General features: G+C 49.9%; 1 protein-coding gene across 3 annotated transcripts in view; it reads left to right on the forward strand.

Moving 5' to 3' along the window:
* RHPN1 (rhophilin Rho GTPase binding protein 1) overlaps positions 1 to 10,223 on the forward strand; it is a 45,843-nt gene extending 35,620 nt beyond the window's left edge. The window contains exons 11-14 of one of the 3 annotated variants that reach the window (XM_034763716.1): positions 712 to 788; positions 2,914 to 3,060; positions 4,803 to 4,961; positions 7,045 to 10,223. In XM_034763716.1, coding sequence (XP_034619607.1) covers positions 712 to 788; positions 2,914 to 3,060; positions 4,803 to 4,961; positions 7,045 to 7,236 — 575 coding nt within the window. In that variant the 3' untranslated portion in view covers positions 7,237 to 10,223. The remainder of the gene's footprint in view (positions 1 to 711; positions 789 to 2,913; positions 3,061 to 4,802; positions 4,962 to 7,044) is intronic. The other 2 variants (XM_034763718.1, XM_034763719.1) reach the window with 2 other exon arrangements.
* Positions 10,224 to 13,564: the final 3,341 nt, after the last annotated feature.

A 13,564-nucleotide genomic window follows, 5' to 3' on the forward strand; every position in this document is an offset into this window, starting at 1 on the left:
GAGATTTGATGCACTTCATCAACATTAAGCTATATTTCTTCCTTCTACCCCACCCCCTAAGTGGGTATGGAAGGTATTTTACAGAGGAGGGGGAACTGCAGCACGAAGAAGGGACGTGACTTGCCCAGGATCACACAGCGAGCTGGTGGCAGAGTTAGTTAGACCCAGACACACCCAGATCAGGTGGTTTGTTTAGTACGTTCTGGCATTATGCAGCAATTTCCTGAAGTGCAGTTATGTGGTGGTGCAAATTGTGGGCCAAGCCATCAGCTGGAGTAATCCGGCATGGCTCCATTGACTTAAATGGAGCTAGACTGACTTACACCAGCTGGGAGCCTGGACCTGTTATGTTGGTCTGTCACCTCAGCAGGGTTGGGCTTTTTCTACTGAATACACTGTTGCTGTCCTGACATTACTAATCACGTGTTACCATAGCACCTAGGAGACGAGTCATGGACCAGGTCCCCATTGTCTCTGTGCTATACAAACACAGATCAAAAAGATGGTGCCTGTCCCAAAGGGTCTACAATCTGAGCATAAGATGAGGCAACAAAAAGATGGATGCAGACAGACGGGGAGGTACAAGGAAACGGTATTGGTCAGCATGATAGGCTGAGTCTGCCTGGCCACTGCATATATACGTACGTGAGCAACAGCTGCTGGTTCACTTGTGCAACAATGGAATGTCTTTGTTTTTTCTTTTACTCTTAGCCAAAACGAATCAGAGACCAGAAATAAAATCTCCCAACTTCTCCCAGGTGAAGGTGACGGACATCTTCCATAGACTGGTATGTAACAGTGATGAGAGGAAACAGGCCAGCGCCTGATGCCTATCAAAACCAATGATGAAATTGCTATGAGGCCATGCGATGGGGGGACCATTGCATGCAGCATCTAGAAGCCTCTGGGTGGTGCTCTGAGCAGCCCCCAGACCCTGAGAGCTAGTCCAAGTGACAGTGTCACTGCAGGCAGCCTGTCTATGGGTACGTCTACACTCGAGCTGAAGGTGTAATTTCCAGCTCAGGTAGACGCATGCACACCAGCTTTGATTGAGCTAGCGTGCTGAGAGCAGAAGTGTAGCTGCAGCAGCCCAGGTAAGTAGGTAGGGTACTGAGTGAGACAGTGCTTGGGGCAGCTAGCCCGTCCCACCACCTGTGCGGCCGCAGCTCCACTGCGATGTTGGCTGGATCAGGCCTATGTCTGCTCAAGCTGGAAATCGTTCTCTGCCTGAGTGCAGACCAACCCTAATGCAAAACCAGTAAGTGGCACACGGCTTCATTGTCTTTGGTATGTTGTCTCCTTTTATTTCTTGGGTTGTGGAGGATTTCCTAAAGCAACAGCAAACATGGCCCAGTGCGGGCTGAGAGCAGTTTTGCAATATGCAGTTGCCTCAGCTTTGTGGTAATGGGTCTTTTAATTATGTTTTACGAGTCCCAGCCAGGGACCAGAATCCCATTGTGCTTGGCGCTGTACAAACCAAGACAGGACCAAAAGACAGTCCTTGCCCCAACGAGCTGACCAGCTAAGTACAAGGCAAGAGGCAAGAAGTGGATACAGACAGACGCAGTCACGGGGGAAGCTGACGAAGCCAGTTCAGTGCATCCTGTCATGGGAATTAATGGGGACCCATGAGCCTTTGTCACCTCTCCTCGTGCAGACGCTTCCTCCAGGGAACTAAGCGATGCTGCTTCCAGGCTTAGGAAGGCACCTTCAGTGGCAAAGGGAGAGAGTATTATTTAAAATGGGACAAAGGCTGCCCATAGATCCATGCCACCAGCAAGCCAGTGTGAAGCTAGATGAAGGCTGTGTGGACGTCAGCCAACATGCTAGCTTCTCAAACTGGTTCCAGAAGGTTTCCCATTGATTGGGTGAAGGCTCTTGATGTAAGTAGTGGCCAGCAGCAGTTTTGCCAGTAGGGCGGGTACTTCCCAGCTCAGGAAAACAAAATGCTTAATGTCAGCCTTTCCTTCGTCCCTAATCTGATCCCGTTCGCAGTTAATTGAGGAGCATTGCACGGCCAGCTTCCAGTGGAACAATTTGTGCAGGGTGCCCAGGATGTGTGCAGCACACAGCTTCCAGAGGGACTTCAGAGCAGCAGAGTATCTGCACTCTGGACAGCTTGACAGCCACAGCAGAGGAACCAGGGACACTTGCAAAGGTGCCCTGAAGTAAGGCCCAGTCGTGCTCCTGCTGAAGTTGAGGGAAGCTTTGCCATTGATTTCACTGGCAGTAGGATCTGACTCTAAGGATGAAATCCATCTCTGTGCAGAGGGCTGGCACTGTGCCCTTCTTCGGGCCCATGTGAGCACCACCTGGACTGGTGTTGCAGACAGGGTAGATTTCATACTCCAAGGCTAGCTAGATTGCAGTTCCCAGACTAAAGTCTTGAGCTAGAGCCCACACTCTCCCTCCCCCCAGTGCTGGCACTTTGATCTCAAGGGAGGGAGTTGGAGAGTCCGTTCCATGCACTAATGGTAAGTAGATTTGGGTCTTTATTTTCTTCTAATTTTGGTCTGAATCTAACCACAGACGTTCTTTTAATTGACAGAAGCTCCAAGTTTCTGGCAGCTGCTCTCGATGGCTAGACCTTGCCCCCGCCCCCCTCCTTGCAAGAAATGGGTTGAATAGTGTGGAATGGGTTGAATGTCATTCGGTTCATTACTGCCAACCCCAAAATATCTCCCTGGCTTTTGGACAACTGAATGTTTGCAGTTGCTCTGAAATCTAGTCAGTGTAAACGCTGTTTGGGGGGGGCACAAACCAGGATTGTCTGCGGAGCACAAATGATCCAGCTTCGTGCTTCCTTGGATAATGAGTCAAAGTGAGTGGGATCTCTGTGAGCCAGGGGACTAGGGCTGGACTGTCGAGAGGACCGCTGCACTGAAACACATTGTCCTGTATCTGTTTATCCAGGGCCCTCTGTCCGTTTTTTCAGCCAAAAACAAATGGCACCCTGCACGGCAAGTTCACCTGGCCAGAGGAGAAAATGGCTTTGGGTTGACGCTCCGAGGGGATTCCCCCGTCCTAATTGCGGGAGTGATACCTGGGGGCTGTGCATCCGTAAGTAGCTAGTGCTTCCCTCATCCCCTCTCACCTCGCTGGAGATAGATGGGGTTAGTAGCACCATCTCTGATTCAGAGGGCCTGGCATTTCCCTGTGTGAGCCCACGTTCTCAGCTGCTAATAACTTGGGCCAAACTGGAACCATTTGGACTGATATTTCCCATGCTGAGTGTCAGTCTAAGACTGAACCCCCGCCCCCCCCCCCCAAAAAAATAAATTCAGCCCTTTTGAGGATGAGCTGAGGGAAAATGCTTTGATTTGCCCACATTAAAAAAATTCTGGAGACTTTTTTTTTTTTCCCCTTCGGGAAGCTTTAGCGCCTCCATGCTTTGGAGCAAACACTTGACATTTGGCGGGGGGGTGGCCTTTGCATCTTTTGTCATCCTCATGAAAGTCCTCCCAAATCTGCCTGAGTTACAAGTCTTTTTGAAAAATCATATTTGGCACATGCTCAATAGAGACTCACTAGAACGTCACGGCTTCATTCCCCAAAGATTCTGTATGAACTAAGCATGTTCTAGTGCCCAGGGCTAGTGGGACTTTCCCCGCAGTTGTTGGCTATTCTGGGCCGTGCTAGATCCAGACACTGAGAGCAAGGAGACTCTCTCCTGTGTTCAGTGCCACCCCAGGTAATGTGCCAGCAGTGAGAAGGAGGGCAGCCACCTGAATGGAATGCAGAGGGGACCAGAACTGGACCCAGGGAATGGGGGAGTAGATCCGGACAAGGAGTCTTGGGGATGGGAAGACACTTGGACTGGAGGCTGGCATGGAAATTGGACAGGCAGCAGAGATTGGGACTGGCTGGACAAGGGGACTGGAAGCTGGGGAAGGGGCAGAGAAGACTGGGAACTGGTGAGGGTGAGGAGAGGGAGACTTATCTGATGTGGAGCCAAAGGGTGGGGGGTAGGGGAAGCATTGAAGCTGACTGGGCAAAGAGACTGAGACAGGGAGCTTGGAAAGGGGGCTGGAGATATGGAGATTGGACAAGGGGCCGGGGGGGAAATTGGGAACATGAGCAGAGGATGGCTGGAAGCTGGAACAGGAGTGGGGATGGAATTGGGAATGGTTGGGAAAGGAATTTGGACTGGGAGTGGAGTAGGGGTGGGAAGGAACAGAACAGATTGAAAGGGAAGGGCCGTAAGGGGTCAAGCTTGGGGGGAGGGGGGCAGAAGAGCTTCTCAAAGGAAAAGCCTTCTGGGGGGGTGGGGGGGAGGGAAGCATAGGAGGACCCACAGAAATAGGTGTGGGAGAAGAGCATTTATCTACTGGATCTTTTAATAGTGTTTGAAAGATCAGACTGGTAACCAGTAATGTACTGTGTATTCACTACTGGTCTCATTTGGTGCCCATTGTACCAGTGCGCGTCTTTCCACTGACTTCATTGAGCATTGGATTGGGCTCTATGACTCTGGTCCAGTAAGGCACTTAAACATGTGCTTTGCTTTAAGCTCTGTTGAAGTAGATGGAAACTACTTGTAGCTTAAGTGCTTTGCTGGATCAGACCTACCCCAGATCTTGCAGAAGTAGTCTCCTTTAATGCCTCTGCAAACAGTTAAACAGGCTGAGGATTTTCCTAGGAACGTCTCCATGCTTCAGATAGTCCAGCTGGGGTCCTAGGGTCATGCTGTATTGAACTTTGGGGAAGGAAATGCTGAGTCTCTGCTAGTTCCTGAAAGACGTGTGCTGTAGCCATGCTGGGATATTACAGGCTCCATTTGGCCTTTGTTTGCTCTCTTGCAGGAAGCCGGGCTAAAGGAAGGAGACTACATAGTCTCTGTGAACAGCGAGGACTGCAAGTGGTCCAAGCATGCTGAGGTGGTGCAGCTGCTGAAGAGCGTCGGGGAAGAGGGTGTAGACATTGGCGTGGTAACCCTGCAGAGTTCTGATGGACAGAATGTTGTAATTCACCTTCTTGCTTTGTCCGAACCTTAGCAAAAGCCCCTTAGGGGGATATGTATCGGGAAAGCCAGGGCTGGCAGAGAGAAGTTTGCTGAGATCAACCCAAGCTGGGTGATGCTTTGTCTCTTCAGGGAACTTTGGGTAGTGGAGTCTGGAAACAATAAAGCCTGTGGCAATAAACCAGCTGAGACCTAAGGGCATGTCTACACTACAAACTTAAGTCACCCTATGTTGGGTCGACTTACAGCCAGTGCAGTAATTAATGTGGTGGCTGATGTCCACACTGTCCTCCTTCTGTTGATGGTGCATGTACTCCCCAGGAGCACTTCCCCGACTGAAGGAGGACAGTGGGGGAGGGGGCCGAGAGCCAGGGCTCTCAGCTCGGCTCCCCGCCAGCAGCCACCCTGGCTTCTTGTCCCCCTGCTTTCTGCCAAGAGTGGTGGGTAGTTGCCTGGGCTTCTCTGCTCCCTGAGGGGGGGAGTTGGATGCTGGAAGCCCCAGGGGAGCAGGGAGCACAGGCAGTGCCCAGCTGGGAGAGGGGAAACCATGATGGGGGGCAACCAGGCTGTAGCTGGAGCCCACCACCGGCCCCAGATGCGCTTGTCAGTTTCTGGAGCCATGAAATTGACCAGAATGACCACCAATAGCTGATGTAAGTAAGGCAGTGTCTACACCTCCACTGTGTCACCCTAACGACACAGACATAAGCCCAATGCCTCACATGGTCAGGAAGTTACTATGTCAGTGTAATAGGGCCCTTGCATCGGTGGGAGCATGGCTGTAGTGTGTACGCTGATATAAGTAGGTTGACGTAAGCTGCCTTATGTTGACTTAACTCTGGGCTGGTCTACACTGGGCGGGGGGGGGGGGTGTCGATGTAAGATATGCAAACTTCAGCTACGCAAATAGCGTAGCTGAAGTCGAAGTATCCTATTCGATTTACCCCGCTGTGAGGATGGCGGCAGATCGACCGCTGCGGCTCACCCATCGATGCCGCTTACGCCTCCTGAGGAGATGGAGTACATGCGTCGATTCGGGGATCGTTTTATTGTGTCTAGATGAGATGTGATAAATCGATCCCCGAGAGATCGATTTCTACCCGCTGATCCGGGCGGGAATGAAGACGTGCCCTCTATAGTGCAGACCACACTTCAGTGGCCGTGTAGGAGTGTAGAGGGACCTTTTGGGGAGCCATAGGTTTGCTCTCCACTGAGTGAGGGTTTGACTTTTCCAGAGGTGCTTGGGCGCCCATGGCTCTCCGCTCCCCGTTGACTTCACGCTTTTGAAAATTAGGCCTGAAGCTTTGCCTTTAGAAACATCTTGGGTTTTATTCTCCTTCTGATACATTCTCCAGGGGCTGGCCTAGAGACTGGCCTCTGGCATTGGGCTGTGGGAGATTGAGCAGTCCGTTTTCAATCCTGGTCTCTTACTCCCTAGGCTGGCAGTGGTTGGGGTTGAGGCGGCTGTGGGGAGATGGGAAAGAGTAGGTGCACTCTGGTGTTCAGCTGCCCTGTGGCTAATTAAGTAGCGACGAGGGGCTTGGAAGCAAAGCCAGTCCTGATTGCTCAGGATTGAGGTCCTGTTGGTCAGGCAGATTTAGGGTCAGAAGGTGGTGTCTGGAGAGTGGGGGATTCCCAGGACTCTGAGCAGGACATGGATTCTCCATGGTATGTTAAAATAAAGTGGATAGTCAGCAGCACCGGCTAGTGGTCTGAGCACAGGACTGCAAGCCTGGTGCCCTCCAGCCTCAGCCCCGTCTGCTTTGGTGAATCCCTTAAACTCTCTGGGCCTGATTCTGCTCTTGCCCGCGTGGAAGCACACCAGTGTGTCACTGGCGCAGGGTCAGAATTGGACTCCATGGGGGTGAAACTTACCCTGACTCCTGGAGCACTGGGAGGATTGATGTAGTGTTTGTACAGCGCTCTGGATGCATTCAGTACTCCAGGCTGTGTGTTCCTACAGCTCACATGTAAGTGGCATTTACCCACCTACAGCACTGGCCTTGATAAAAGCTGTGTTCGTTTCTGTTCCTCCCCTCTCGGGGCTGTCTCTTACGCTCTTGTTTCCGTTCTCTTTCTGGCAGGTGGACAGGAGGCCGGCGGCCCGGTCATCGGGGGGCGCGCTGCTGAAGAACAACAAGGAGAATAGCAGGAAGAACCTCATGAACAGCAAGAGCGCCAGCACCCTGCTGGCCTGGAGCAAGAAGAGTAAGCGTAGCAAGAGCAGCACCTACAGCCTTCCCTTCACCACCGTGGGAGACGAGTCCATGTACTGAACCCTCGGCCTGGCCGGGTCCCGGCTCATTGACGTTCACTCTCGGCATTGCTGGGGAGCAGGAGGAGAGAGCAGCAGTTACGTGGCACTGGGAGCTACGCTGGTGTCCTTGCAATCAGTTGTTGTTCTAGCCCTGAGGGAGGAGAAGACTCCAGAGCTGATCCTTGGTGCCTGAGGAGCATGGCATGGAGCTGGATTCTTTCCTAGCAGAGTGAGCTGACCGGTGTAGAGCGCTCGTTGCTGGTGACCATCAGGCTTCTCCGGCTGAGCGTACATGTAAAAAGTCCTCCGCTGAATGGTTTCGGGAGGGACGGACGGTTGGTTGGTTAGTTTTGTTTTCTGCCTCATGCTCTAATACCAAGACTGCCTTCTCACCGGCATTAGTAAGTGCCGGTATAGTCGACACCAGCAGGCAAACCAAATGCTGTGAAGTTCTGTACCGTCTCTTAGGCCTTGATCTACTGTGTAAAAATCCTGTGCACACTGATGCCAACTTAGCCAAGGAGCTCGTCAGCGTGAATCCACAAAGCAGGAAATGTGTAGAATTTTTCTCAACTTCATCAGCGAAAGGGTGAGACATTGAGATCCAGCATGAACTGATTGTTGGTACGTCTGAGGATTTCTATTCCAGTGGAGCTGCCTGCTGTCCACCCCAAGGTGGACAGGAATAGCAGGCCACAAATAGCAGGCCAGCCTGCTGAGTGCAGAGAACATAGAGACTGTCTCCAGCTGCTCTGCGGTGGATTGGGGAAGAAGTTAGAAGTGTATTTTCTAAAAACACTAAAGGAATGTTAAGGTTGCCGAGCGAAGCACTGAAGAGTCAGGAAATGTCAGTGTTTAAGTTGGACAGGGAACCTTAACTGAGCCCCCTTGTGCACACGCATCACGGTAGGGGCTTGAGGCACATCTCACATCCTCGTATGTCTGCTGGTCTCCTGCTTCACGTAGTGTACAGGGTGAGAGCGCGCACAGAAGATGGAGTGCTGAATTTACATGCTCAGATTAGGGGTGGGGATTCAGATGATTTTCCAGACCGTTTTCCAGAAGCACAGCTTTGCACGTGTATTTTGTTGCTCTTTCTGGTGCAGATTTTACAGTCTCAGTAGCATGACCCCAGAGCAGCTCAGCTCTCATTTTGCTCCAGGTCCTAGAATTGTAGGACTGGAAGCGGCTTCGTGAGGTCATCTAGTCCAGTTCCCTGCACTCATGGCAGGACTAAGTATTATCTGTAGATGTGAAACCTTCATTTCACATGGGTGACACACAGCCCTCAAGTTGTCAGTATTGTGAATCTAGAGCAAATGGATTAACTAACCATTCTTTTGACCATCCTGCTCTCCAGATATGTGCCACTCTTGTTCAGTGGGTGCTGGATCAAGCTCCAGGTCATTCAGAGTGGTGTGCAATTTGAGGGGGCAGAGTTTGGTGTCTGCACCCCAAAATCCTGTTGTTGTCACTGAGAATATTGGGTGCACAAGGAATGCTGGCTCGGTCCCCACTTCAGCAAAGCACTTAAGCAAGATCAGTACATGCTTAAACGTGTTTTAAGCACTGTGCTGAATGAGGGCTGGGTGCATTACTGTAATGGATACATAACTGTCTATCAGCTGTTCAACAAGCACCCAGCCAGGGCATAACCTGCTCCTTTGTATGAAAGGGAAAGATGTATCCACATAGTCATTGACCTTTTTCCACCAGCAGAGATGGATCCACTAACAGCCAAAGGGCCTCCTGCTTCTTCCGTGTGAGATTAAAATTCCAAGCAAATAACTCCTCCAAATCATTAAACTACTAACGTTTGCCCTGGTATCGGATCTCATGCACATGGCTAATATCCTAATTCTGTACTGCCAGCATTCTTAATGGTGCTGAGCTGAACGATGCATACATCTTAACAACTGTACTGTCAGGGCTGGAAAAATCAGAAGAATATAGATATCGTTCATAATGTTAGATTTCTGTATTGTGTGTTTGGGTTTTTTGTGGAGGCTGTCAAGCTGTCCAGTCGTCTTGAGTGCGTGCTAGCTGTTGGTAGGTATAAAATACCCTTCAGAGATGTAATTGTATTTTTATACAAGTAATAGTTGGTGTCTACTTCTCCCTTTTTTAAAGTCACGAATAATTTGTAGCAATAGTTTAATGGGATAAACTGAACACATACGTCCCTTAGACTGGTAGCAGAATATCTTCTCATTAGCTTCCTTTGAATTTTACCTTATTTTGTTTCATGTAGCACAATGCTAATGTGCCAAGCTGCTGATTCTATTTTATTTAAGAAAAAAATATTGGTTTCCTCCCCTGAAAAAAGGCATTTCTGTGAAACACGTTAGCTGCTGATAGATCTTTTCATTCACTCATTCCCCAATTCTCAGAGCGGCACTTGCTCTACAAGTGGATTCAGATACTTGCCCTCCACCTGGCTTTCTTTAACTGTTACTTGAGGACCACCTCCGTCCCATGGTTTGTGGTGATAAGTCTTTGTACTCCAGAGCATAAGCCAACCACTAAACGGTCTGGAGTTAGGAATCTTCCCCCTATGGGACAGTTACTTGATAATTGTCCACTAAGGGATTTCTTGCACCTTCCTCTAAAGCAGCTGGTACTGGCCGCTGTCAGACAGGAACTGCTGTACTGGATCTGAACCATCTAGTACAGTACCCGGGGTAAACTTCCCAGCCACCCGGTGATAACCTTATTGGGGAGACACCATTGTGGGTTTAAATAGAAACCAGAGCTTCACGCTTAGACATGGTAGGAATTTTTAAATGTCTTGTTTTTGCTGCCATAAGTGAGGCCTCTGAGCCAGAGACTTATTTATTTAAAGCAATGGGTATGTGACTGCATATCGCATTTGTATCACCAGATGCTTCTGTTTACATCGTCAGGTTTGTGTTACATGCATTGTGCATCTTTCTAACACAGGTGGATTTTATTTGTATGTTGACGCTCACCTTTCAATGATTATAAAATACGGATTTGAAAACGAAACTTTCTTCGTGCACTACTTCTGTAGGTCACACTCCGGGCCTCCGCAAGGGCTGTGAAATGAGCCCATGGATGCGCTTGTGAAAGTCTCTGGGGCTAGATAAATTCATAGCGCCTAAGGCCAGAAGGGGCTAGTTGAACCCCCAAATGCAGAGTTAAAATTCCTTGGTGACTAGTGGATGGATTTTGCTAGCCCAAGGTCCATAGTGCAGTGGTGGCCCCTTGAAACTTAGGTGAAGGAGCTGAAGCTAAAACTGTCCCTGTTGTGCCTACTTGTTCGGGTGCATGCAGTTATCAGGGAATCCCCCCAGCAGCATAAGTACATCTTTCTTCATGTGTTCTCATAGCCACAAGCCTTTGTTCACCTGAGTACTGTAAGCAGGTGGTTCTTCGAGTATGTGCCAGTGTGGATCTCACACCAGGCGCACAGCATGCGCCTCATGTCCAAAGCCACAGTCATTTGCATAGAAGTGCCCATTGGACCACACCTGCAGTGTGCATGTCCTTGTGCCCCCACCTGAGGGTATAAAGGGCAGAGTGGTCACGGCTGTTCCTCATTCCCTCTAACCCCCTGTGGCAGCGAGATGGAACAAGTTCAAATATCTTCCTTTAGCCTTGGTCATTTTTATTTTACACTTTTTTTCAATATGGACTGTCCAAGGTTGGGGGGGACCCCTCCCCCACTTGGTACTTGGCACTTCTTTCCATGTCAAATGGCACTCAAAACCTTTGGGCTTTAAACCGTGCCCATCTTGTGATGGCTTTGTTCCTCTCCCCTATGGCCACAGCCATTGCTAGCTTTGCCTGCGTGAGCGTCATGATCCAGATCAGTGTTCGTCCTCGGAGTCCATGGAAGTCCAGAGATTCCCACTTCAAGCTCCACTTCTTCATGCAGTCTGCGGGTAAGCTTGCACTAGGAAGAGCGAGGATCAGCCTCCCAAATGCACCTGATCCCCTGTGAAGTCCCCTCCTGCCAGTGCCCTGAGCAGCTGGCACGCAGCCTCCTGGACTGGCAAGAGACTGGAGTAAGTCAGAGACCCGGCACCATCAGCCAGCGCCATGTCTTCCCAGAGGTGGGGCAGGCTGGAGCTGAGATACGCTGCGTCCTCCCACAAGGAGAGGCTAAACATTAGCTTTCCACAAGGAAAGCCATTAAGCTCCCTCTTCTTACAGGAAGCTGATGGCACTGGCTCAGTCTCCCTGGGCACCAAAGAAACACTGCTTGGCATCCATCTCAAAGCTAGTCAGTGTCCACACCAGCGTAGGTACTGATGTGGGCACCATTGCTAGGATCACTACTGGTACCTAGAAGCCATAAAGAAGTACCTCATAATACAGGGGAAGAGACTTTTACTCCCCATATTTCCTTATCCCAGAGGGGAAAAAAGGGGGGCCTTCAGCCTTCTCCATTTCAGGGTAGGATGAACTACATACACCATCTAGGATTTGAGATGGTAGCACTTGCCTTCATTGTTCCTTCCCCTTCCACTCAAGATTGGCTCCTGGCTCTTGACATACAGGACATCTTGACTTGACTTTCATGTTGCCATCCACGCAGCCTACAGGAAGTACCAGTGCCCAGTCACTGTCATCTCAAAAGATCTATCCTTCAGTTTTCTCTGCCACACTGAGAGTCTTCGCAAAATGGGTGTGGCGGTGCATCTGAGGAGATGGAGCATCCATCTCTCTCCATACCTTGATGATGGGCTGCACAAAGGCAGAGCCCAGCAGGAGGCTTCCGTGGCCCTGACCTTTAGTTCTCCAGCTGGGCCTTCTAGGGAACGACAAAAAGGCATCTCACATTCTGGCACAGAAGATAGATGCCAAATTGGCAAAGGTGTATCTTCCTGAAGACATGTGGCACTGTCTACAATTGATGATCACTGATGTCAGGTCAAACCCATCAACTACAGTGTGGAGCTGTCTCAGACTGCTGGCCCATAGATCAGCCTGCACTTACTTGATGCTACTTGCAGACTTCACCTGAATCCATTATAAGTCTGGCTAAGGTCTAGCTAGCCCCCTACAAGGCACCAAGGGAGCATGGATCATGGCCTTACCATATGTCCTATCAGAACTGACCTGGTGGTTAGATCCCAAAAAGCCCAGAAGAGAACCCTTTGTTCCCATGATGATACTGATCATGGACATGCCAGGAAAAGGTAGAGGTGCCCACCTGAATCGCCTGGTACAAGGGACCTGGTCTCAGAAAGATAGGACCCTTCACATAACCATCCTGGAGCTGTGAACATTCAGGTTAGCTTCCCTGGCATTCCAGCCGGTCCTGCAGAATTCCACAGTGCAGAACTTGACAGACAACACATCTGCCGTGTACTATATAAACAAGCCCATTCATCACCCCATGTCAAGAAGCTATCAACCTGTGGACATGGCATCAACCCAGGATAATCCCCAGAGCTCTTTACCTCCTAGGCTGTTGCTGGCTCCTATCAGACTTTCTAAGCAGACAATCCATCACCAGTCACAGGTGGCCACTGCAGAGGTCCATTATATACCTGATATTTAATCAGTGGGGGAAATCACAGAATAACTCGTTTGCCACCAAAGACAATACAATGCCCAGCCTTCTGTTCCGAGAGCATGTGCCCAGGTTCATTGCAACGTGCCTTCTTCATACTGTGGAGTCATGGTCTCAGGCATACTTTCCCACTAATTTCCCCCGATTCCCAGGGTGATAAGCAAAATCCGACAGGGCAAAGCCACATTAATCCTAATAGCTCCATGCTCGCTGGGACCATTCAATTCTCCTCCCATCCCCTGGTATCCATATTTCTGAAGGCGTTACTGTGTGTTTACCCAACTGTGAGAATCCCCTCCTCCATGGAAGCTTAATGTTGTCCTTGCAAATCTTAAGAGTCTCCTTCTTTGAGTCACTTTCAGAATGTTCCTGACACTCTAGACCAGGGGTTCTCCGACTTTTGTACTGGTGACCCCTTTCACATAGCAAGCCTCTGAGTGCGACCTTCCCTTATACATTAAAACCACTCTTTTTTATATATTTAACACCATTATAAATGCTGAATGCAAAGTGGGATTTGGGGTAGAGGCTGGCAGCTTGTGACCTCCCCATGTAATAACCTCGTGACCCCCTGAAGGGTCCTGACCCCCAGTTTGAGAACCCCTGCTCTAGACAGTGGTCTTGGTCGTCATCCTACTGGCTAGGACTGTCCATGACCTCCAACCACTTATGGCTGATTTTTTTTCCCCCCTACACATGCATAATGTTCCACAGAGATCAGGTGGTGATATTCAAAAGTCACTTCAGGGATAAACTTAGATCTCCTTTGAACCCATCCATCAGTTTACCTGTTCCCTTTCCTACA

This window comes from Trachemys scripta, chromosome 2 (genome assembly GCF_013100865.1).
Source record: "Trachemys scripta elegans isolate TJP31775 chromosome 2, CAS_Tse_1.0, whole genome shotgun sequence".
In the NCBI taxonomy this organism is placed as follows: domain Eukaryota; kingdom Metazoa; phylum Chordata; order Testudines; family Emydidae; genus Trachemys; species Trachemys scripta.